Here is a 22,631-nt window from a genome sequence, read left to right as displayed (position 1 = left end):
AAAGTTTGAATACTCGTCCAGGTTTTTTACAATTAATTCAGCAGGGCTCTTTAGGTTCATGTATCCTCCGAATAAGATGGGAAAGCACTGTTTCCCTAGCGGTAGATATGATTACTTTCTTGAACACTGCATTACTGCCTTTAACAAATATTTTCTCAAAACAAACTCAGAACAAAACTCACCAGAAATCTTGCTTATATTGCATAAATTAATTCCCCCTTAACGATTAAAGGAGCCACAGACTCTCAAAAGCTTTTTTTTTTTTTGGCAGGCCTTCTCCACTCGTTTCTGTGGCGCCTTTAAGGATAGTTCGGCTTAAGTCACCTGATCATACGTAATCAAGAATGGCGAGAGGTTTAGTAGCATTTCGCACATGCGTAGTTTGGTATTCTGGTCTTTCCCGCCAGCTTTCAGAAGATTGGAGTTCTTGGAAAGACTACGAGGAAGGTAACTGACTGAAGGTCGGAGGTGGGGAAGCAGCTGGAAGAGGCCTAAGATTTTTGTCTCGAGCCGCTTCTGCCTTTCTCTCTCTAACTTACCTGTTTTTCTCCGTCTCCTTTTCTGTAGAACGATTCTACTGCGGTTTCTCGTCGCCCATGTCAGAGATTAGGGATAGGTTTTTCTCTGTCCCAGGTCAAATCGCGTTCTGTCGTTGGTACTAAAGCGTTTGAGGCGACTTTATTTGATCCTGAACCTTCCAGGTGTGTGGAACTATATCTTCCATCGTCACCCCAAGCCTTCATGAATTTTGAGCGGGTCACCTGCCAAGTGGGAATGCTGGGATACGAGTGTGTAGTCCCACACATCCGGAAGATCCCAAATTAAAGCGGGGATGACACAGAAAAAAGGGTTGCAGAATTTATGAGGAGTGAGGAAGATTACATGTCTAATCCGATTCCTTTCTGAGACTTCCATTTCTAAGATGATTTTATACTTACAGCAGTTGCAAAATATAAATCTTAAAACCATGCTACTGCATTATTACATCCTCTTTTTCCAATATTTTGCATGATAAACAGAAGAAAAGGTCCTGTGTGAGCCACACAAAATTCAGAGCAAGTTTTTAAAAATGGTTAAACCTGCAGGAATAGCCTCTGCCAAAAATAATCTGACAGCCATTGCAGATATGTTTGTTTATTTCCATTATTTAGCTGGGAGGGGAAAGGAATGATACAGTATTCCTATACTGTAGAAAGTTTGGGAAACCTTGAGCCAGATTACAATGATTAGTTAAAAAAAAAAAAACCTTGATTTTTCCATTTCCTCTGTACTCTGAATGATTTTATATTCAGGTAGCATTAAACAGTTATCCATATAAAAAGGATGCCCCAACCAGCTGCTTCATAATTAAATATTTCCCTTAAGATTTTATCAAATGTATTTGTGTCTGCTGTAGCTCTTTAGAGAAGATCTAGAGTTTTAGATTCCCTATACAGTTTTACTGGCAAAAAGTAATACAGCACAAGAAGTAGAAAAATAATCATTTATTTCTATTCATCTTTAATGTAGAAAATTAAGGTCCTATTTGTAGCACTCGCTTCTTGTATTTGCTCCTACAGCAGAAACTAGGTTGGTTTGAGAAAATGTTTCAAAGTTACCCAAGTAATAATTATTTTAGAGATTGTTGATGTCAGTCCAAATGTTTTTTTTAGAGCAAGGGTCCTCAATCCCTGGTCTGTGAACTGGCACCAGGCCATGGAATACCAAGAAACCCGACTGTGCAAACAAGTGAAGCCCCACCCGTGGGATCAAGCAGCAGGCGAAACCACACCCATTCCAGTCGGCAGAAAAGCCTTTGCACAGGACCGGTCCCCAGTGCCCAAAAGTTTGGGGGCCGCTGCTTTAGAGGATAGGATCAGTCATCAGTGATTGGATTTGTGATTTTTGTCTGTACAAGTAGTCCTTGACTTATGTCCACAATTGAGCCCAATGTTTCTGTTGCTAAATGAGATAGTTAAGTGAATTTTGCCTCATTTTACAACTTTTCTTGCCACAATTGTTAAATGAGTCCCTGCAATTAAGTTAGTAAAATGATTGTTAAATGAATTTGTCTTCCCCATTGACTTTGCTTATTAGAAGGTCACAGAAAGTAATCATTTGACAACCCCCCCCACCCCCCCAGGACACTGCAACCATCATAAACCTGAGTCAGTTGCTAAGCATCTGAATTTTGACCATGGGTATGCTGTTATGTTCATAAGTATGAAAAATGGTCATAAGTCACTTTTTTTCAGTGCCATTGTAACTTTGAACAGTCACTAAATGAAGTAAGTTGAGGATTATCTTTATTTCAACAAATGAACTGTGCTTTTAATATTATAGGCCAACAATTGACCATTATTTGATTTATTAAAATATTGACAGCCAAACCAACTAAAATGTTCCTATTATATAGCTCTTTACAGATGATTGTTCCATTTATTTGCTTTTATTGACTTTTTTCTTTTTTCTTTATAGTTAAATAATGAAAGGTAGCAAGGAGCCATATTTTGTGAAGTTTATAAAAACTGTGGAAAGTTCAGAGTGTTTTCTTCAAGCCCTTGAGGTATGCTTATTTAATGTGTTTAAAACTGTCTGGTAAGTTAGTTGTACTCACAAAATATACCCTTATGTGTTTTTTATAGCAGGAATTTCTTAGCACATCTTTCTTTTCCTTCATAATAACTAGACAGGAAAAAAATTGATATCTACTTTATGAGTAACGTCCCATTGATTTCAATGGATCTATCAAAAATATAATTGAATTGAATCAAATTGAGATTTGTGTACTGAAATATAAAATAGTAATCTTGCATGAACAAATATAAAAGTGTCTTTAGTTTTAAATATCATTTGTTAAATAAAGTTATATGCCTCACTGTTCTGGAAATTTTGGGTACAGTAAATTCTTGCTCTATTCAGCCAATGTCAATGAAAGAAAAGGTTCATATAAAGACATACCATTCTTTCTCTTCATAAAAACAAACCATAAGATGGTAACTTGGTAACAGGTAATTATGAACATGGTCAGTGTTCACAGCAAGGACTAAAATGAAACTTGATTGAGAAAGCCTTAGAAGTACCAGCTTCAACTTACTGCAAAAGCCTGTAGCATGTTTCATGGTATAGGAAAAATATTTCAGTGACATATTTCCTACTGAAAACTGCTGCAGGCTTTTGCAGTAAGTTGAAGCTGGTATTTCTAAGGCTTTGGGAACCATTTTTATACTTCCCTCAACATAAAACAACATTTAAAGTTAATTTTTACAGTAATAACATTAAAGCTTGGTTGATCTAGTTTGATCTAGTGGTTAAGGCATCAGGCTAGAAAACAGAGACCACTAGTTCAAGTCCTGCCTTGCCCATGAAAGCCAATTGGGTAACCTTGTGAGGAAAATATAGGTGGAGGAAGGTGTGTTAGATATGTGCACAGCCTTGAGTCATTTGTAAAAATAATAAAGGGATAGAAATAAAATGAAAACTGGCCTAGTTCATGTTTACCATGCTGCACAAATCGGATAGCAGTGCTTTTGAGAAAATGGCTTGGAAGTAAAGGGAATGCTTTTTTGCATTGAGTTATTTGCTGCTTGTAATATTTTGCAGTCCATCAAAGAATTTCAGTCAGAAGAATGTCTTCAGATTCTTGATAAAGAAGCTGCACTTAGAATACAAGAGAATGACAAATCCCTTTATATATGCGATCAGTTTAGTGGCATTGTTTTTAATCATCTTCAAAAGGTTTGCATTTTCTTATATTATTTTTTGTCAAATCTTGGTAAAGTGTATCTTTGCAAATTGTATAAAAAGTTGAAAATCAGTAGAGATATAAACACTGGGAGATAAATTTGATTTGATGTCACATAATCAGATGAATAACTACTGAAGTTTGTTGATTCCATTTGGCGATTAAACAAATAACCAATAAATGATGATATAATATGGGTTAAATTTTTAGTACCAATTTTTCTTTGAACCACACTTGAAGAATGTGTATGTAGTTAGGAAAAAATGACTTTGAATTTATTGATATTTTGAAAAATTGCCAAGCTATTTGCATGGATCTTGTTTCAGATAATGTAAGTGGCTAGGAAATTGCTTTGTGAAAAAAGAACCCTATTCATTTTCTTGTTTTATCTTTTTCAGCTTGGTTGTAGAATTGTGGGGCCACAGGTAGTTATCTATTGTATGCAGAATCAGCGATGCGTTCCAAAGGCTGACCATCCAGTATTTAATATGACAATGGCTGATGTAACAGTATCTTGTACAAGTCTTCCAAAGGAAACAAGGGTAAAATATAACATAAATATGGAATTCAGTTCAGATATGAGGTTTATCTTCTCAATGTTTATAAAGTTACATTTGGATTCTAGCCATTTTAATTATCAGTTAAATGATAGAATAGGTACAGAAACATACAATTCAAAATAAAAGGAATCAGATTTCTTTATTATTTTACCCCAAATACCTTCAACATATGTTTAGTAACTTTAAAAACTCTTCAATCCTACTTTTACACATAAGTTGTTTTAGAAAAAAAATTGCCTTAATATATTTAAGGTGTAACATGTTTGGTTAAAAGCATTTATTCTTGCTTTGTTAAGAGCAGGGTCATTTTTAAGTGACATTTCAAGATTTTTTTTCTTCTCAGTCCTAAGTTACTTATTCTCAGCAGGTTCTTTTACTGTTTATATGATCTTCTGAAGTTTTATAACTTCTGAATCCTCTCAAATGTATCAGTGTAAATGTGTAAATGAGCAATAGAACACTGATTTTGTTACACTTATGAAAATCATTAAAATGTGGCATTTATATTGAAAATAACTAGCAGCTTTATTTGACTCATACTTTTATCTACAAGTGTTTTTTTTTCTATAGGAGGAAGTCCATGAATATGTACAGTTGATGGGTGGCCGTGTATACAGAGATCTTAATGTGTTAGTAACCCACCTTATAGCTGGAGAAGTTGGAAGCAAGAAATACTTAGTTGCTGCTAATTTAAAAAAACCCATTTTGCTTCCCACTTGGATAAAAACACTGTGGTGTAAATCACAGCGCAGGTAAGATAATTGTGTGTGCATTTGGATTACCTGAAGAATTCTTATTTCTTAACAAAGAATTAACATTCTTGTTGCAAAGGGTCATGCTTTAATGAGAAATTCTACAAAGAAAAAATCTTTTGATAGGAAAAATATAAAAATGTAAGAATGATGCCTTACATTTTTAATATTTGATGAATATTTAAATTTATATGACCAAATCTGTATTTTCAGAATTCTTACTGTCCTTGATCAAATTTAATCAAATTTCGAATAAATCCATCAGAATAAGCATGTCTTAAGACAGACTAAACGTATGCTTGAATGCAAGCTCCAGTGTTACTCCAAAAATTCCCAACGAAGTCTTATTTTTAATGGGACAGAAGAGACAATTATTATATATGTATGAAATAATCTTATTAACTAATGTAGTTTTTTTTCCTGTATGCCTTTGAGCCAGCCTTGTCCAGACGGTTGCTAATAGTTAAGCTCCTGCAGTTTTCTTGACAACACTTTTGGAAGTGGTTTGTTCATGCCTTCTTCCTAGGAATAAGAGAAAATGACTGGCTCAAAATCACTCAGGTATCTATGCCTAAGGCAAAACTAAATTCAAAGTCTCCCATTTTGCCTTAATCACTGCACCAAATTGGCTGTCAATTAATTTACATATACATTAAATCAAGCTTATTCCTGGTTCTAGCCTTATGTAATTTTTGAACTGTGGCTGCAAAAAAACCACATCAGTTAAAATCAGAGTAGCACACTTCTGAATTACATGCATTAACATCATTGTCTATACTCATATAAATCTGGATTCATCATTGATTTTCCAAAGAAAGATCAAGAAATATAATTATTCTTGTTTTTAAAAGGATCACTAGATACACAGATATAAATATGGGAGAGTTTCTGTGTCCTCCATTTCTTGGCTGTACAATCTGTGTAACTGGTTTAAGCAGCATGGATAGACAAGAAGTCCAGCGTCTCACCACTGAGAATGGTGGTCAATATACAGGGCAACTGAAGATGAATGAATGTACCCATCTTATTGTTCAAGAACCAAAAGGTAAAAGATAAATCTTTGACATTTCTGTTTATGCTGAGTTCAAGAGGAGGCTTGTATTTGTACAAATATTTGCAGATTGAGAATCAGATTTCACTTTGTACTGGGCTTAAATTTAGAATGTATCCTTACTTTCTACTGGACTTTCTGCAAATTGTCTTAGTGATATTTTTGTGTAGTACTTCAACTGACAATGGACAGTTTTATTATGGCAATGAAAATAAAAATGTTTTAAACTTAATTTAGAGTTCTTCAAATACTATTTTAATTTTCTCCACTACCTTTATATTAAAGTTGCACTTCTGAATTTCTCATGATTTTCTGCCCATTTTCCCTGCATTTATTAAAAGGATTTTGATATATAGGGAAAGAGAGCCTACAACAAAATTAGATTTATTTTAAAATATATTTCATATGTTTTTTAGAATAAATCCAAATCATGCAACAGAATTTGGAAGTATAACACATAAACTTAAGGTTAAAAATAATAATAAAAGCAATGATAAAATACTTAACCAGAAGATTTCATACATGGAACAGTCAGAGTGCTAAACACAATTATAGGCTAATATAAAGGGGTAAATCTTTACAATCTTCTTGGAAGCTGTAATGAAGGGATGTGGCAGATCCTGTGTAAGAATGGTATCTAACAAAGTCCTATTGAAGTATGGCTACTTGTATTTTAGGTACCACAGAAGAAGGCTGGTCATTGACTGTAATAAATATCTGATTAGTTGTAAGGAAGGCTTGCAAGTATTATGATGGAATAGATGTTTTACATAACTCAACCTAAAAGTGCTCAGAATTTTGAAAGTTGATGCCAGCATTTTAAGTCAAACCTGAAAACACACCATTGAGCAGTGTATCTGATTACAATTCTCAAGAATAGAGTGATTATTTTCTGTACAGGCTTAAATTTTGAATCATTTTAAAGGAAAACTTTAAAGGATAAATACATCGTAATTAACTTAGTCGAAGTAGATAAAAATATATAAGTTTGTCCTCATGAGATAAGGCTGCACATTAGGCTATTGAAAAAAACAGCTATTGACATTTCTTCTCCAGAGGTTTTTTTTATAGTGCAGGTCTTCTGTAGAGCAACAGTGGCAATTTTGAATAACAGTCTGCTAAATTGAAATGATAGGCTAAGGTGCCTGAATTTTTTTCATATTTATTTAGCAAATCATATTGATCTGAATATGCTAATTAGCAAATTAATACTGTAACCTAAAAAATCAAAGCTTTCTGACCTTGCATCTTCACTTTTGGCAAATGGAAGGAGTCTTTTCATCTGCAACTTAAAAATCTATTTTGAATGGTTGCAAACTTTCCTTAATAGGGGAGGGGAGAAAGGAGCAAAATTATACATACAAATATAAGATTCCCCTTTATGTTGCTGAGAGTATTCAGAGAGCAAATTTACATATGTGATTTTCCTATCAGTAATTTGTGGATCCAATCCCATTTTTTTTCTACTTATTGAAATTCATTGCAAGGGTGATTTCATGGACATGTTTGCATTTTTGAGTTAGGTATATAAAATGTAAAACCAAACACAAAATAATGTTGAGCCTCATTGGTTATTACTTCAAGACATTCATGTAGCAGGTAGGGCTCAATAGAGAGGCATTCTGTACTAAGAATACATAGCAAAGGTGCCAAATTTATGGCATCACGTGACATATTAGGACTTTTTTTCCCCTTCACTAAACTGGGTGGGTTTGGGCCAGCAGGTGATGGATCTGGCCCATGGATTGCGAGTTTGACACCTGATGTTGCAATATAAAGCCTCTTTCTGTTAGTGATATATTGCCATTGTGATGACCTAATTATACTTAATTGTATGTGCAAAAAGGCTCAAACACAGTTGTTCCAGTGTCAATGTATAGCGAACCATTTTTATAAGGAAAATATAATCATTTTATATTTCAAAAAATAAGTTTGTGGGTGCAGTCTCTTAAATTGATTTTTAAAAGTATATAGAATAGGATCTCTAGCATTTTAGCTGATAAGTACAGTTGGTAGTTTTAGAAGAAGGAGACTTTATTCCAATCTGCCTGTCATAGTGTTGTACTGTGGATAGTTACAGAATAAAGAACTAATTGGAGCAAAAAGATTTAGTACATTTATTTAAGAAAATGTCAAGAAAATATCTACAAAGCTTGCTTCGTATATTTAATATGCTCATGCAGTTTACATGCTTCAGAACAATTGAAACATGTATTGTTTATTATGATTTTGTCTCTTCTTGGGAAAGGCCAGAAATATGAATGTGCAAAAAGGTGGAATGTTCATTGTATATCCATGCAGTGGTTTTTTGACAGCATTGAAAAGGGATTTTGCCAGGATGTATCAATGTATTTGATAGTTCCTAGCACAAAGAAGGATAGCACACCGAGCACTTCAACTCCTACAGGTCAAGCTAGCAAGCCAGACAGTAAGTAATACATAAATGGACATATTTCCTATGTTATCTAGATTATTTGTATAATTATTAACTGACTTAAGATTCCATGATGATGATGATGATAATGATGTTTTTAGGAAAGAACTGACCTATAAATATTTCAAAGGCCTAAATTCTATTGTGGCTGTTTACTTTGAGACTCGGGTTATTTTTGTTACATTTTTAAGTAGAAGAAATAAGTCTTATAACAAAGTACGGGTAATTTTTGACATACAGATATAACCATCTCAGCATCCCCACAAATTTCAGGTGCTTGGCATGTATTTATGACAGTTGCAATGTTCTGGGAGCGTGTGATCACCATTTGTGACTTTCCAACAAGTAAAGTCAACAGCAAAGCCAGATTTGCTTAACCATGTTATTAACAACTACAGGTGATCCATTTAACAACCATGGCAAAAAAGATAATAACATCTTAAAAGCTGCTTTGCTTAACAACAGAAATTGTGATCTAAATTGTGGTCATAAGTCAATTATCTGTATTATATCTCAACTTCTCCTTTTAGGGTTAGGGTTACATCCCAAACTGAAACTTTCTATGGCTACTGAGCATGTTCACTTGTCCTTGATGAGTGCTGAGTTTGATAGTTCTTCTATAAAAATAATTGTAAAAAATAATTATATGCAGATATAATAATTTATATAATAAGCTGAACCATGGTAAGACCAAGGGGCTTTGAATGCATGATGCTTTAGGATTCTGGACTTTATCATCTTTAGTTCTGGATAGGGTTGAACTGCCCCAGGCAGATCCGGGCCACAACTTGGGTTTTTTTCTGGATTTGAAACTCCTGTTCAAAAGCAGGTGGCAATCATGGCAGAAAAGAGCCTTTGCACAACTTAGTATTGTATGCCAGTTGGGCCCTTTCCTAGTTTGGGAGTCCTGGTACTTAGTTACTGAAGCCTTGATAATCTTACACTTAGACTATTGAAGCTTGCTCTACAAAGGATTATCCTTGAAAAGTATTTGGAATCTACAATTGGCATAGAGTGCGACTACATGGACAGTTTTTGAAGTCCCTAGGGTGGCCAGTGTTATACCACTGTCGCACAAATTTCACTGGTTGCTTCCGGATCCAATCCAAGGAGTTCGCCCTTATATTTAAGGTCCTTTCTGGCCTGGGTCCACTTATCTGAGGAACCATCTCACCCCAATAGGATTGGCTTGCCCCAATCATGCCAGCAGATGGGACATTCTGTGCACCCTGTTGGTCAAGGAATTCCAGCTGGCAGGGTCTAGGAGAAGAACCTTTTCTGCCCTGGCTTCTGCTTTTGGAACATTGTGCCAAAGTGAGATCTGCACTCATTCTTTTCATCTTTTGAAAGGATCCAAGACCTACTTTGCCAACAATCTGAGATTTCAATGGGAGTATATCATTCTGGATGTGGTTAAAGGGTTAAAATAAGACCTCATCTTCTCCCCACATGCATCTTGCTCCCTCCCCGTCTTTATTAATTTTAAGATAATATATTGTTTCTATTGTTTTAATGTTTTATATAATTGCCTTTATTGATTATAAGTCACTAAAGTTGTCTCTAGGTGATAAAAGCAGCATATAAATTTAAATAAGTGTGCATATGATCTTTAAAAAGAGGTGCATCTTGTGGAAATGCATTTGAAAACCTATTCAAATCAATAAAACAACTACATCTTTTTGCACTCATGACCCCACCCCCCCAAGGATCTATGACAACTCGCTTCAGTCAACTCACTAGAGCCAACTCACCATGGCCAACTCACCACAGGACAAGAATTAACACTAATACTGAAAAATAAGGAAATAGAATAATTAAAGGATGCTAAAGAAAGGACAAAATGAAATGTAAATGACAAAAATTAAAATAATTTAAAATTATGTTAAATGGTTACATTGAATAGTTGAATTGTCCTGCAATGAGTTATTCTGTAGCAAATTGGCAATAGCAAGTTGGCCGTGATGAGTTGGTCATGGCGATTTGGCCATGATGAGTTGGCTGTAGCAAGTTGTCCCATTCCGCTTCAGACATGCTCCTACAAATTGCAAAGTGTATCTTTCAAAGGGTTTGAAGAACTCTAGTGAATAGCAAGATGAGTTACTTGATTTGGTAGCTATGATTGAACTACATTTTCCAGTATCTTTTTTTCATTGCTTTTTTTTAAATATACTTTTTATTTTTCAAATTTCTATACCACAGTGTCAAACTCGTGCTATCACATTGCTGTCATGTGACCTATTGCAACTTTTTTTTTTTCCCTTCATGGAGCTGGGGTGGTTTTGGCCTGTGCATGATGCATCTGACCTGTGGGCCACCAGTTTGAAATCCCTGCTCTATACCATCCATCTCAGCTTTGTGCCTCTGGGTGATTACATTGGTTGCGGTTGCTGCAAATTGAAATTCAGTGACATTTGCAGAATTACAAGCTGTTTACATCAATATATAAAATAGTACCACTCTTACTTCCACAATTCTATCAAAACCAGTGGGAAAAAGATGTTTTTATTGAAGATAAAGAAATTCATAATTTTTCCTCTTTCAATGTCTATTTCCCTTTTGCAGTATTTCCTAAAAATAATATAATCGGAGTAATGTGTCCTGAATAATGAATAAGCCATTACTTTGTAAGCATTAGAAATACTAAGCGTTTTTAGCATGCATTGATAGTAAATTATGTTATACTTAGCATAACAGAAGGAATAAATTAATGGAGAATGAAAGTTAACTAATGTCCAGTATGATTTTTATTTATGCTTAATCATCTATGAAATGAGAAAGTATAGTTGATATATTGATGCAATTTTCCAAAATCATTCATAAATAACTTTTTTATCTGAATTTTATTTAAAGGTCAAACACTTTCGGATGTTAGTCATATTTCAAATATCAACTTAAGTGACATTAATGAAACATCATGTAGTTCTGTTTTGAATAGCAGACTGGAGCCTTCACCTGATGATCTGAACAACTTGAATATTAGTTCTTTGCAAACACGTGAGGATTTACTGGATGGATGCCGAGTATGTTTAATAGTGCATGTTCAATTGTAAAATTACCAGATAATTCTATAGATTTTAGAATTTGTGAAATTATATTGTTCATGAATGTAACTAAGCAGAATCTGATATTTCACTCTGACTAATTGGTTAAAAGCGATTGTCCATTATTGCACCTCTGATTGAAAAAAAGAAGGCAAATGCCATTACTTACAAACTCTGTGTTAAATTAGTTTCTTTTAGTTTACTTTTTTGTTGTCATTGCACCTTGTACAATGAAATCAAACACCATCTTCAGTGCACATCATGACCATGACCATGAAAATAAACACAAACACACATCCTTCACACATTGAACTAAAAATCCCCGACACTACACCAACACTGCACTATACAGCAGAATTCAAAAGAGCTACTGCCCTTGGATAGAAGCTGTTTTTCAGCCTATTTGTCCTTGTTTTTATTATTCTTTACCATCTGCCAGATGGTAATAGTTCAAAAAAATGGTTCCCAGGATGAGATGGATCTTTGAGAATGTTTTGAACTTTCTTAAGGCAGCGGGAGCTATAAAGCTCTTCCAAAGAGGGGAGAGGGCCACCAATGATCTTCTGGGCAATGACATTAACCCTCTGGAGTGCTTTCCTATCTGCCACTGTGCAATTGGCAAACCATACAGAGGTGCAGTATGTTAAAATGCTCTCTATGGTGCAGCGGTAGAAGGTCACCAGCAGTTTTTCATTTAGTTGTTGGTGTTGAGGACCAAGTTATTGTCTCCACACCACGAAAGCAACCGGTCCACCTCATTTCAGTAGGCAGACTCATCCCTCCCGGAGATAAGTCCCACCACTGTATTTTAGTGCAATATCTCCTTAATAATATAGCAAACTAAAAGATCAATAGTAGGAACATACGGAATAAATGCTAAATACTGAGTTGTGTTAGTATCAGAGTAATATGTAGTAAATAGTAATGAACTATGACAGCCAGTTTAGTATAGTGATTATGGAATCAGGTTAGAAATTGGGAGACTGAGTTATATTCCCTTCTGAGGTACAAAGCAAGTTGGATTACATTGAGCCAGTCACTTTCTCTCATGGGAAGGAGAGAATGACAAATTGCTTTTGAAAACGCAGATATGATTGAATGGAAGAAAAAAAAAACTATACTACAATGAACAATACTATAATGATATAGATAAAATTTGAATGATACTGTAACTAAAAGGAAGTGGAATCAATGACTTTGTTTGCTTACAGACTCTTCATTATCTTACTGAATAACATCATCGGTCTGGGTGTGAGGTGTGCTCCCTGTTTGTGTATTATTCAATAAATGTATATGATAGTATTATCCTTTATATATAGTAGATTTTATTGTTTTCAAAAACAAAACTTGAAATGCAAAATTACAATAAAAAGGGAAAATATGCAAGGTGGACAATGAAGAACATTTACAAACTGACACACAAAAATACAAAACCCTCTGATTAAATACAAATACAAAACCCTCTGAAATACAAAACCCTCTGATTAGTTTTGAATCTATAGACGTAAAGTGTGCTGTGACATTGAATTAAACCATAATTTAATATTTGTTTAGATCTTTAATTATCTGGAAGTACTATAGGGGAGAGTTGATAGAATATTCACACTCTTCTATGCAGTGTCCAAATTCCTTTGTAAGTTCTTTAGCTATATGTTGGGCTATATGTTGGGCTAATGATACAGTTAGACAAAAAGATATGCCAGTCTTCTATTTTTGGATGTCCATAGAAGCTTGGGAGGATGAGTCCATTCATTTCACCCCACCATTTCTTCATTATATTGTTTCTGGTTTCTTTAGAAGATGTCCAGATTTTGTAATGGATTGTGTTGACTGGGATGAAGGTTTTTTTGTCCTCTAGTAGTACTTTGGTGTAAATTATGTTCTATCCGTGATAGCCATGGTTTGATGTTTGCAAGCAAACAAGTCCTTACTCCCTAGTTCATCCCCGAGTTACTCTTTTCTATTGAATATGGAGTATCTAATCTGCCTTAAATTAGTGTTACTATTTTAGTTCAAATATTTTTCTGCTTTTCTTGTAGATTTATCTTTGTGGTGTTACCGCCAGAAAAGTAGATAAAATGAAAACGCTGATTAATTCTGGTGGTGCAGTTCGTTTTAATCAACTAAATGAAGATGTAACACATGTTATTGTGGGGGACTGTGATGATGAATTAAAACAATTTTTGAAGAAAACAGAACGGAGGTATTGATAACTAGTTTTAAGATTTACTGGCATTTTTTAAAACTAAAACTTTGGTAAATATTCAGCATGTTAAGAGTTTATTGCAATTTTTATCATTTTCTCAAGAGTAGTGAAGATATTTATTAATTTAAAAAAACATTCTAGAATGAAATATTTAAAACTAGGGATGTGTGGATTGTGGCATATTTGAATCATCAGTTTGTGTTTTTAAAGCAATTCTATATATATGAATCAGTCCAACTATGAATCAGTCCAACTCAAAAAGTGAATTTGATTTAAGAAAAATATTGAATTGTTTCAGAGGTTATCAGTTCAAGTTCCCAATACAATGTGAGAAATCACCTGAGATTTGATCAAATTGCTGTCATAGCTCTGAATCAAGCCTTTGTTCAACTTTATTAAAAATATATAAAGAAAAGATTTGTAAAAAATAAAAGAATTAAAGGATTGATTCTCTACAACTCTGATCTCCAAAGATGTAAACATCTAAGACAGTTTATGTATTAACTTTTAAGTAAAGGAAAATAGATCATGATTACAATGTTGTGATACAGATATTTTCTCTGGGAAAATTACTGCTTTAAATGCACACAGTTAACAATGTCAAAAAGTCTGTACTTTAGACACAAATTTGTATTGCATATTCTTGTGATGTTTAGAAACTTTGCTTTGGTTTCATAGGACGTATAGAACACTTTTTCCTACATGGTGTAATTCTTGTTTTTTTTCAATAATAGGCCACATGTTGTGACAGTACAATGGCTTTTGGAATGCTTTAGAAAAGGTTATTTAATACCTGAAGAGCAATATGCCCCTGCAAGTTGTCAAGAAGTGAATACTCCATCTTCTGAGCCACCTTTTATCTCCAATAAAAATAACATGTTGAAGAAAGAATATGTGAATACTGTGGCAGCTGCAGATACTGATGAAGATTTGCTATCTCAATATGTTACTCATGATTCCAAAGTAGGTAAGGTACTGGTTCATGAAAAGCAGGGAGATGGACAGGGAAGCAGGTATGCAGCAGGCAGAATAAATAGATACTTATTTATGGTAATTAATCAGCAAATATACTCCACCATCATCTGTTCTCTTTAATTTCTTCTTTGGTGCATATGCATGATCGTTATACTTCTACATGTCCTCTTTCTATTACCAGCTCATAGTCTATGTGCAACTGTACTAAATGTCCTTAAATGTTTTGTTATTTCTTGCACTTTTTTTAATATTTGGATAATTTTAGCTACTGTTCTTCAGTGATTTAATTTATAGCCTGCTACCTTTTGTGTAATTATTGTCTATCAACTTGATTCTTGGACCACATTATCAGTTCCTTTCTCATATGGAATTATTTCCTTACTACCTACTAGATTTTGTTTCTTCCGTTTTCTTATTGCAAAGCTCCTACATTTCTAAAAATTATATGATGTATTCAAACCAACTGATTTGTCAATTCCCAGATGTAACAGATTTCTCTCATAGGTGATTTAACCATCGGTCTAAATACAAAGTGTGTCATAATTCTTCCAGAATACTTCACTAATATACTAAAAAAAGAAAATTAACATTTTACTTATCTCCTAGTTCATTTTGATGACTACAGTGAAACTGATCACACTATATTTAAAAATGGAAAAGAAGTCACAGTTAGTTCCTTGGCAGAGTCTTCTTCAGTTGGTAAAGGAGCCTTATTCAGTGGAAGGAAGTTTCTCATTCTTGGTTTTGGCAAAGAAGATGAATCTTGCATAAGAGCTCTGATAGAAGAGAATGCTGGGAAGGTTCTGCTCCAGGAAAATAAAATAATTGCTGATTATGCTGTGGTTCCTCTTATGGGAAACAAGGTCATATCAACTGTAGAAACTGTGGTTACAAACACATGGCTGGTAAGAATAAGTTGAAAAAAAATGTTTCAAACAAATATTAAGCAAACAAAACAATAGGCAATGGAAGTATTATTGATATTTTAAAATTACTTTTGAAGAATAATATACTTCCAAATTATATTTATGCTAAATTAGGATTTGTATTTAATTGTGGTCTGATTTTATTCTTTCTATTTTAATTATTGAGATAGGAAAAGAATGCAAATATTCACATATGAAGCCCCAAACACCAATAGGACACTGTTAATAAATCATTGGGTATTTGAATAAAACAGTTACAACAATTTTAATAGTTCTAATGCCTCAGTTTGTGTCAACTAGAACTAAAATTAACTTTAGAGAGTCACTTTGGTGTAGTGGTTAGGGATACAAGGTAGAAACCAGGTGAATAAATTCTATTTCCACTTCGTAAGTCATTCTCTCTTATCTCTGGAAGCAAACAATAGCAGTTTATTTTTGAAAATGTTGCCTAGAAAACTGCTGTGACTTGTCTAGCGAGTTACCAGAAATCAGTGCTGATTTGAAGACACAGAATTTAATATAATGCTAACTTTAATTCACAAAACATTTGCAATACTATTTGTATTTAAAAATAGTTTAAGAAGGCATTGTTGTGTTTGTTTTCAAATAATTCTCTACAGTCATATACCATTTGATCCATTATTGCCTCAGATTCTTGAATTACTATGGTTGAAAGCATTTCTAAGTTTAATGTCTTCTTGTGTCATTATCTAAGGTGATGTGTATAGAACAACAGACTCTGATAGATCCTCAATCAAGTCCACTTTTCAGCCCAGTGCCAATGAAGGAAGGAGCCATCCCATTACAGCATTTTGTGTTGTCTTTCAGTCAGTTTAGTGGAGCAGAGAGAGAATCTTTAATATGTTTGGCAAGTCAGCTTGGGGCAAGGTCTGTACACCATTACTTTTTAAAATGCTCTGGCACCCTATAATATTAAACTTCTGTCAAGAAAATGGAGAAAATGTATATGCATTTCAAAAAGGCTAGTAAATACTACCAAACTATTTAAAAAGATTGTTTGCGATATTTATTTTTGGGAAAAAAATAGTTAATAACTTTTTCAAAAGATAAAATAGTCTTGATAGTTTTACTTTTTAAAGGATAATATTGATACTTATGGAAAATAGCATTTTTAAAAAATGTCGTTTTAGAGTTCAGGAATTCTTTGTGAGAAGAGCCAACCCAAAGAAAGGAATGCTTGTCAGTACTCATCTGGTGCTAAAAGAGCCAGATGGTTCTAAATATGAAGCAGCAAAGAAGTGGAATCTTCCTGCCATTACTATGGCTTGGCTATTGGAGTCTGCTAGGATGGGAAAAAAGGCTGATGAAAACAAATTCCTGATTGAGAATATAGACAACAAAGGTTAGTTGGAATGGAGCTGCATCTGTATGTGCTCACATCTGTGTAAACAATAGAAGCATTCATATATTTCCTTAAACACCCCACCCATAAGCATTTTTTCTACTACATTGTAAAGAAAAATAACATGTAAGTATTATTGGTTGCTAGATGACACTGATGTTGCACTAGGTCAGGACACTATTAATAGGGTTTTGAAAAAATGTGCCATTCTTTCTTTTGATAGAAGTATTCATTTTACCTTCTGCTTCACACAATAACATGTATGTGACATCTCCCTGGTACTATTCTGTACAATTTTCACCAGTGTTCTTTCCTAATTCATGAAATATAGTGATATATCAGTAGATTATGCAGGTCTTTAAATCTTTCACATTGCTTCTAAATGCTCAAAGTCATTCAGTAAAGCTTTGCAGTTGAATGACATTTGGTCATTTAATCCAATGCTTTTTACAACATGATCCCTTGATTAGTTTACTTAAAGGTGGAACAAGGATTAAACATAATCATGCAAACATTTGAAGGTTGCTACCTGGCATAAAGTAGTGATTTCTTTCTTGACTGCCTATCCCAGTTTAATTTTCTGTTTATAATTATATGTATTATTTGCTATCGTTGAAATAGTATGTTAGTATCCTAGCATGTTATAAAAATTATTAGCTAAAGCATATTTTTTATATATACTATATTTTATATATACTATATTATATACTATATTCTGGAAATATAGTATTCATGTTAGGGTTCCAAGTAACAGCCCATCAGAAATCAAAAGTCTTAAGGCAGGGTTCCTCAAAGTATAGGTTTGTTAGGCATGTCATATTGGCACAGCTGGTGAAAACCCGAATCTGAAGTCCCCTGGGTTTTCCCATCCCAGTTCAAAATCCAAAGTTTTTTCCCACATTACACATAACCATCACATGTCCCAATCAGATCTCTCTCCATCCCAGATGCCTCCCATCCATGTGCTGGTGAGAGTGTCCTTGGCTCACAGAGGAATGTTATTTTGTTATTTTGGCTACATATTCCCCTCATCTCTACTCCCCCCTTCCTGTTAAGGTATTGGAGATTTAATAGCTGACCAGCTGTTGTAAGGCTGCTGTAAATGTTGATGTAATGAGAATGAGTCAGCAGTGTATTGCCGCTTTAAAACTGAGGTTGAGTCAGCAGGGTTATTGCCATTTTAAGAAGCTGTCTATATAAGGGCGGCCATGAGAGGGAGTATCTCTCCTTGTGTTCTATCTCCATTGTAGTTCTCCGTGCAGAGTAACGAAGACTGATTACTTGCCTGATATCTTCATAATACGTATATAGCAGTCTTGTATATAAACCACTGTTAAAAGACAAAACCTCTGTGTGCTGTGCTGTGCTCCTGGGTTGTCTCACAATAGTACTCATGCTGCAAACACTAACAGGAGAGCTTAGAGAGAAGAGAAACCCAGTGGGAGCTTGCACCAGAGCCAGAGGGGTTGTGCGACATGGTTTAATCTGGTTAGTGGCTTGTGAAGGAAAACAGGCAACATGACCTTCATCAGCATAATGGGAGGAGGTTATTGGTGTCTCAGTTGAAGGAGACAAGCTACCTTTCCTGGAATGTGAAGATGGAAATGTACCTGCAGAGTTAGGAGTTATGGACAGTTGTTACTAATCCACCAGCAGTCCTGGATGATGGGGACCAGAGGAAAAACTAAAAGGCTTAGCCAGTATAATTCTGGCTGTAGAGGACAGTCAGCTGATACATGTGAGGGTCTCCAGTCTGCGAAAGAGTGCTGGGAGACATTGCGCAGTGTGTATGTGAGAGAAACTGCTTGTAGTAAAGTGTTGCTAACAAGGAGACTATAAAGCACAGCTGAAGCCGGGGAAGAGTATGTCCACACATCTGCAGAATATGAGAAGGACATCCCTTGAGTTAGAAGAAAGAGGAATGACATTTACTGAAGCACACAAGGTGTATGTAGTGCTCTGTTCATTGGAGAATTCATGGGATGTTCTTGTGACAGGTATAGAGTCTATGCAAGAGTGGGATTTAACAATGGCAAATTTAACTGGTCAATTGTTAGAGGAGAAGCAGAAATGGTTGGAGAGACAACCAGGAAAGGGAGGAGAGAACGCTCAGCACAGAGCAGTATCTACAACAGTCCAGGATGCTGGCAGAGCAGCTGAGACAATTAACATAGTGAAGAAATGCTGTATGTGTGGTTCTACTGAGCATCTCCAGAGATGCTGCCCTGAGAGGAGAAACAGGAGCAGCAAGATAAGGGCGCAGGACTACTCAACACATGTGGAGCAGTTCTCCAGCGTCATTTTCCTTGGCAGCATCAATGACTGAAAACACCATGCATACTTGGTTGTTGGACAATGGGGCGGGCCAGCACATCGCTAACAAATCCACAAGCGATTTCTGGTTTGAAATCAGCAATGCAAACATGGGCTAGCCTGGCCAATGGTCAAAGAGCTGCTGTAAAAGGGGAAGGTAATTACGGACCAGAGATAGGAGCACCATTGTACAATGTCCTATATGTACCAGCATTAGATCATAATCTATTGAGTATATCCAGGTTAGACAGGCAGGGTTATGACATACTATTTGCAGGGGAACAGTATTCCATTAAGAAAAATGGAAAGATATGTACACGAGTGGTTAAGAAGGATGGACTGTACTTTCTAGGAAGGCAGGAAGATTGTTGTGCATGTGCACTTACGAATGCTCCCACACGTGACAATTGTGTACATCTGTTACATAGGAAATTGGGGCATGCAAGTTTTGACATACTGAAGAAGATGCCAGGCTTACCTGAGGGACTTAGGATAAAGAATGAAATGTGTATTTAGATTGCACTATTTGTAAAGAATCAAAATCCAGGGTGTATCCTATAAGTAAGAAAGCACAAGGAATACAAACAGTATTGCAGTTAGTTCATGGTGATTTGGTTGGTCCTATGGCACCTTTAGGAGGAGCTAGATATGACTTAGTCATAGTAGATGACTACAGTAGATATGGGTTTTGTTATCTGCTAAAAAGCGAAACTGAAGTACTGCAACAATTCAGGAATGGGTAACATTTGTAGAACAATGGTATAGTTGTAAAGTATACCAGCTGAAAACAGATAGGGGAACAGTACAATAAGTTCCAAAAATGCAGTTTAGGCATAAGGCATAGATGAACGAATCCATATTCGCCGGCTGAAAACGGAGTGGCTGAAAGAAGAAATGGTGTGATACAGACCATGAAGGACTCATTACTTGCTGATGCAGACATGAGTAAAGTATACTGGTGGGAAGCCATGAAGACAGTAAGTTATATTAACAGGATATGGAGTGTGGCAATAAAGGAAATGCCATATTTCAAATTGCATGGAAGAAAACCCTCCTTGGCTCATCTAAGGATATTTGGCAGTTATGCCTGGATGCATATTCCAAAAGACAACAGGAGAAAAGGACAAAAAAAGGCCAGGAAGCTTAGGCTTGTTGGGTATGAGCCTGGATCCAAAGGGTATAGGTTTACAGATGGAATTAGAAAGTAGCGATTTCAAGATCTAGTTTTTATGGAGCAGAATGATTGGGATAGGATGCATGCTAATCATGAAGTGTCCATGCAAATGCATAGCACTAGTTTACCAGAAGGCAGCGATAAAGGAGAGACGGGAAAATGGGTCAGAGGTAGATATAGAAGATGATAGACCTATGATAAAAAGCGAAAGCACAGAAACTCAGGAACAGATAATACCAAGAAGATCTGAAAGGAGTAATAAAGGTATAGCTCCTGAGCGGTTCACTGTAAGTGAGGTTAGAGTATATAGTGTTAGGTATGAACCACAAAATTTCCAGAATATGTTGTCATTGCCTAAGGCAGAACAAGAAAAACGGAAGAATGCTATGGACAAGGAAATGGAATCTGCAGACGTTTATCAGGTGTTTACTCCCTTGAGATTATCAGAAGGGCGAAAGGCAGTAGGATACAAATGGATATATAAAAAGGTGTAACACGGGTGGGATACGATAGGGTTAACTGCCAGTTCGGGATTTATGAGGTTCGGTGATTTATGATGTGCTTCCCTGCACGCTGCGAGCGGGTGCCTGTAAATTGTCACCTGTAAATCGTCTTCAGCATGCTGCGTGCAGAGAAGCAGCCTTTGAAACAGCCCTTTTTTCCTGCTTTTTTAACTGCAACTGTACCTTGTTTGGCAGCTGAAGTTGAAAAATCAGGAAATAAAGATCAGGTAAAAGCCTGGGTGGGCAGGTGGGCAAAAACTTCAGCAGGCATAGAACCGGTTCTATGCTGCTCTTCAGAGCTACCGGTTCTACAGAGGTGGACAGAACCGGTAGAAACCCACCCCTGGTGTTACACAATAATGAGCTGCAGTGGTTCTGGTGACGTCTTCCTTGTGGATGGATCAGAGACCGCGATCGTGTGCGGCTTCGATCCATACTCTCTCGTCACCTGCATTTGGGGCCAGAACCACCTGTAGGGGTGGTGAAGAAGGGGGAGACTGTCAGCTGGGTAGAGGGGAGCTGCATTTCTCCCTGGCTAGGCATTTTTCTCCCCCCGAAAATGGTTGTAACAGTGGTCAATATGGCCACCTTAAAGAGGAAGAACTAACCTGGACAAGATTGTGCAGGAGTGGTGAAGAAGAGGACAGCTTGAAAACCGGGCTAAACAGGCACAACATTTAAAGATAAGATACCCCGGAATTAAAATTTTAACAAATTTATAAAAGAGACAATTAAAGTAGCAGCCAGAGAAAGTGAAGAAGAAAAGTTTGAAAGTAGCTTTGAAACCTAAAAGGAAGAAGCCAGAAGCAGATATTTGTTTGAACTGGATAAATATATGATCTTGGAACCAAACAGGCATAACTAAAGCTGAACTTGAACGTGTCAAATAAAAAATAGTATTTGTATATTTGGACTTTTTGGAACTTTGAATTCTTAAAGCCCTAAATAGAGAGAAAAAGTGAAAGGAAAAAAGGGTGGAATTTGGACATAATAGAGACCGCCATCTAGTGGTAAAATAAATTATTTAAGATTTTCTATAACCTGGCTCCTACAAAAGCTGATTTTGATACAAAATAAGTGAAACCTTGTTACAACAAAATAGAGACCCTGGAAAATGAAAGTGGAATATTGAATATTAAAACAAAGAAAGAAGGAGGAAGAAATTAACTTGGGATTGTTTGGTGATTTTGGCATATACTTAAATTCATGGACGTTGGATTATTTGTTGAATCTGGGAAAACGAAGAGGAATTTTTAAAAAGCTGATCGTTGAAAATAAATTGTATAGACATTGGCTGATTACTGGATAATTGTGGACATAAAGAGTTAAGAAAGATATAAATATACATAGCAGAAGAGCTTTAAAATGGCAGAACCCTTTTGGAATTAAAAATGGAACTAAGAAATATGAAATAAATGCTACAAGAGAGAGGCAAGTTGTTTGGTTTTGCCTTACAATTTTTAGAAATAGCGATTTAAGAGCATGAAGAACAACAAGGAGTGCCAGAGGAATTGATTAAAGAAGAGGCCATCTTTAATGAACAACTGGAGCAACGAATGTTAAAGTGAAGGGGGAGAAGAATGGGAATTAAAAACTGGAGATATGAGGA

The 22,631-nt window shown here is 35.5% G+C and overlaps 1 protein-coding gene across 5 annotated transcripts in view; it reads left to right on the top strand.

The window, feature by feature from the left end:
• The first annotated feature begins 303 nt into the window (after window positions 1-303).
• Window positions 304-22,631, top strand: part of TOPBP1 (DNA topoisomerase II binding protein 1) — a 125,851-nt gene continuing 103,523 nt past the window's right edge. For 2 of the 5 annotated variants that reach the window (XM_087916720.1, XM_087916718.1), the window contains exons 1-14: window positions 304-447; window positions 568-701; window positions 2,458-2,545; window positions 3,583-3,717; window positions 4,123-4,266; window positions 4,855-5,036; window positions 5,888-6,081; window positions 8,336-8,515; window positions 11,372-11,541; window positions 13,602-13,765; window positions 14,503-14,735; window positions 15,350-15,648; window positions 16,385-16,557; window positions 16,821-17,032. In XM_087916720.1, the coding sequence (XP_087772846.1) occupies window positions 2,465-2,545; window positions 3,583-3,717; window positions 4,123-4,266; window positions 4,855-5,036; window positions 5,888-6,081; window positions 8,336-8,515; window positions 11,372-11,541; window positions 13,602-13,765; window positions 14,503-14,735; window positions 15,350-15,648; window positions 16,385-16,557; window positions 16,821-17,032 (2,167 nt within the window). In that variant the 5' untranslated portion in view covers window positions 304-447; window positions 568-701; window positions 2,458-2,464. The remainder of the gene's footprint in view (window positions 448-567; window positions 702-2,457; window positions 2,546-3,582; window positions 3,718-4,122; window positions 4,267-4,854; window positions 5,037-5,887; window positions 6,082-8,335; window positions 8,516-11,371; window positions 11,542-13,601; window positions 13,766-14,502; window positions 14,736-15,349; window positions 15,649-16,384; window positions 16,558-16,820; window positions 17,033-22,631) is intronic. The other 3 variants (XM_087916719.1, XM_026720390.2, XM_087916721.1) reach the window with 2 other exon arrangements.

This window comes from Pseudonaja textilis, chromosome Z, assembly GCF_049901715.1.
Source record: "Pseudonaja textilis isolate UNSWEBS1 chromosome Z, rPseTex1.2, whole genome shotgun sequence".
Lineage (NCBI taxonomy): Eukaryota > Metazoa > Chordata > Lepidosauria > Squamata > Elapidae > Pseudonaja > Pseudonaja textilis.
Note: the sequence above shows the minus strand (reverse complement) of the source record. Positions and strands in the feature narration are given on the sequence as shown.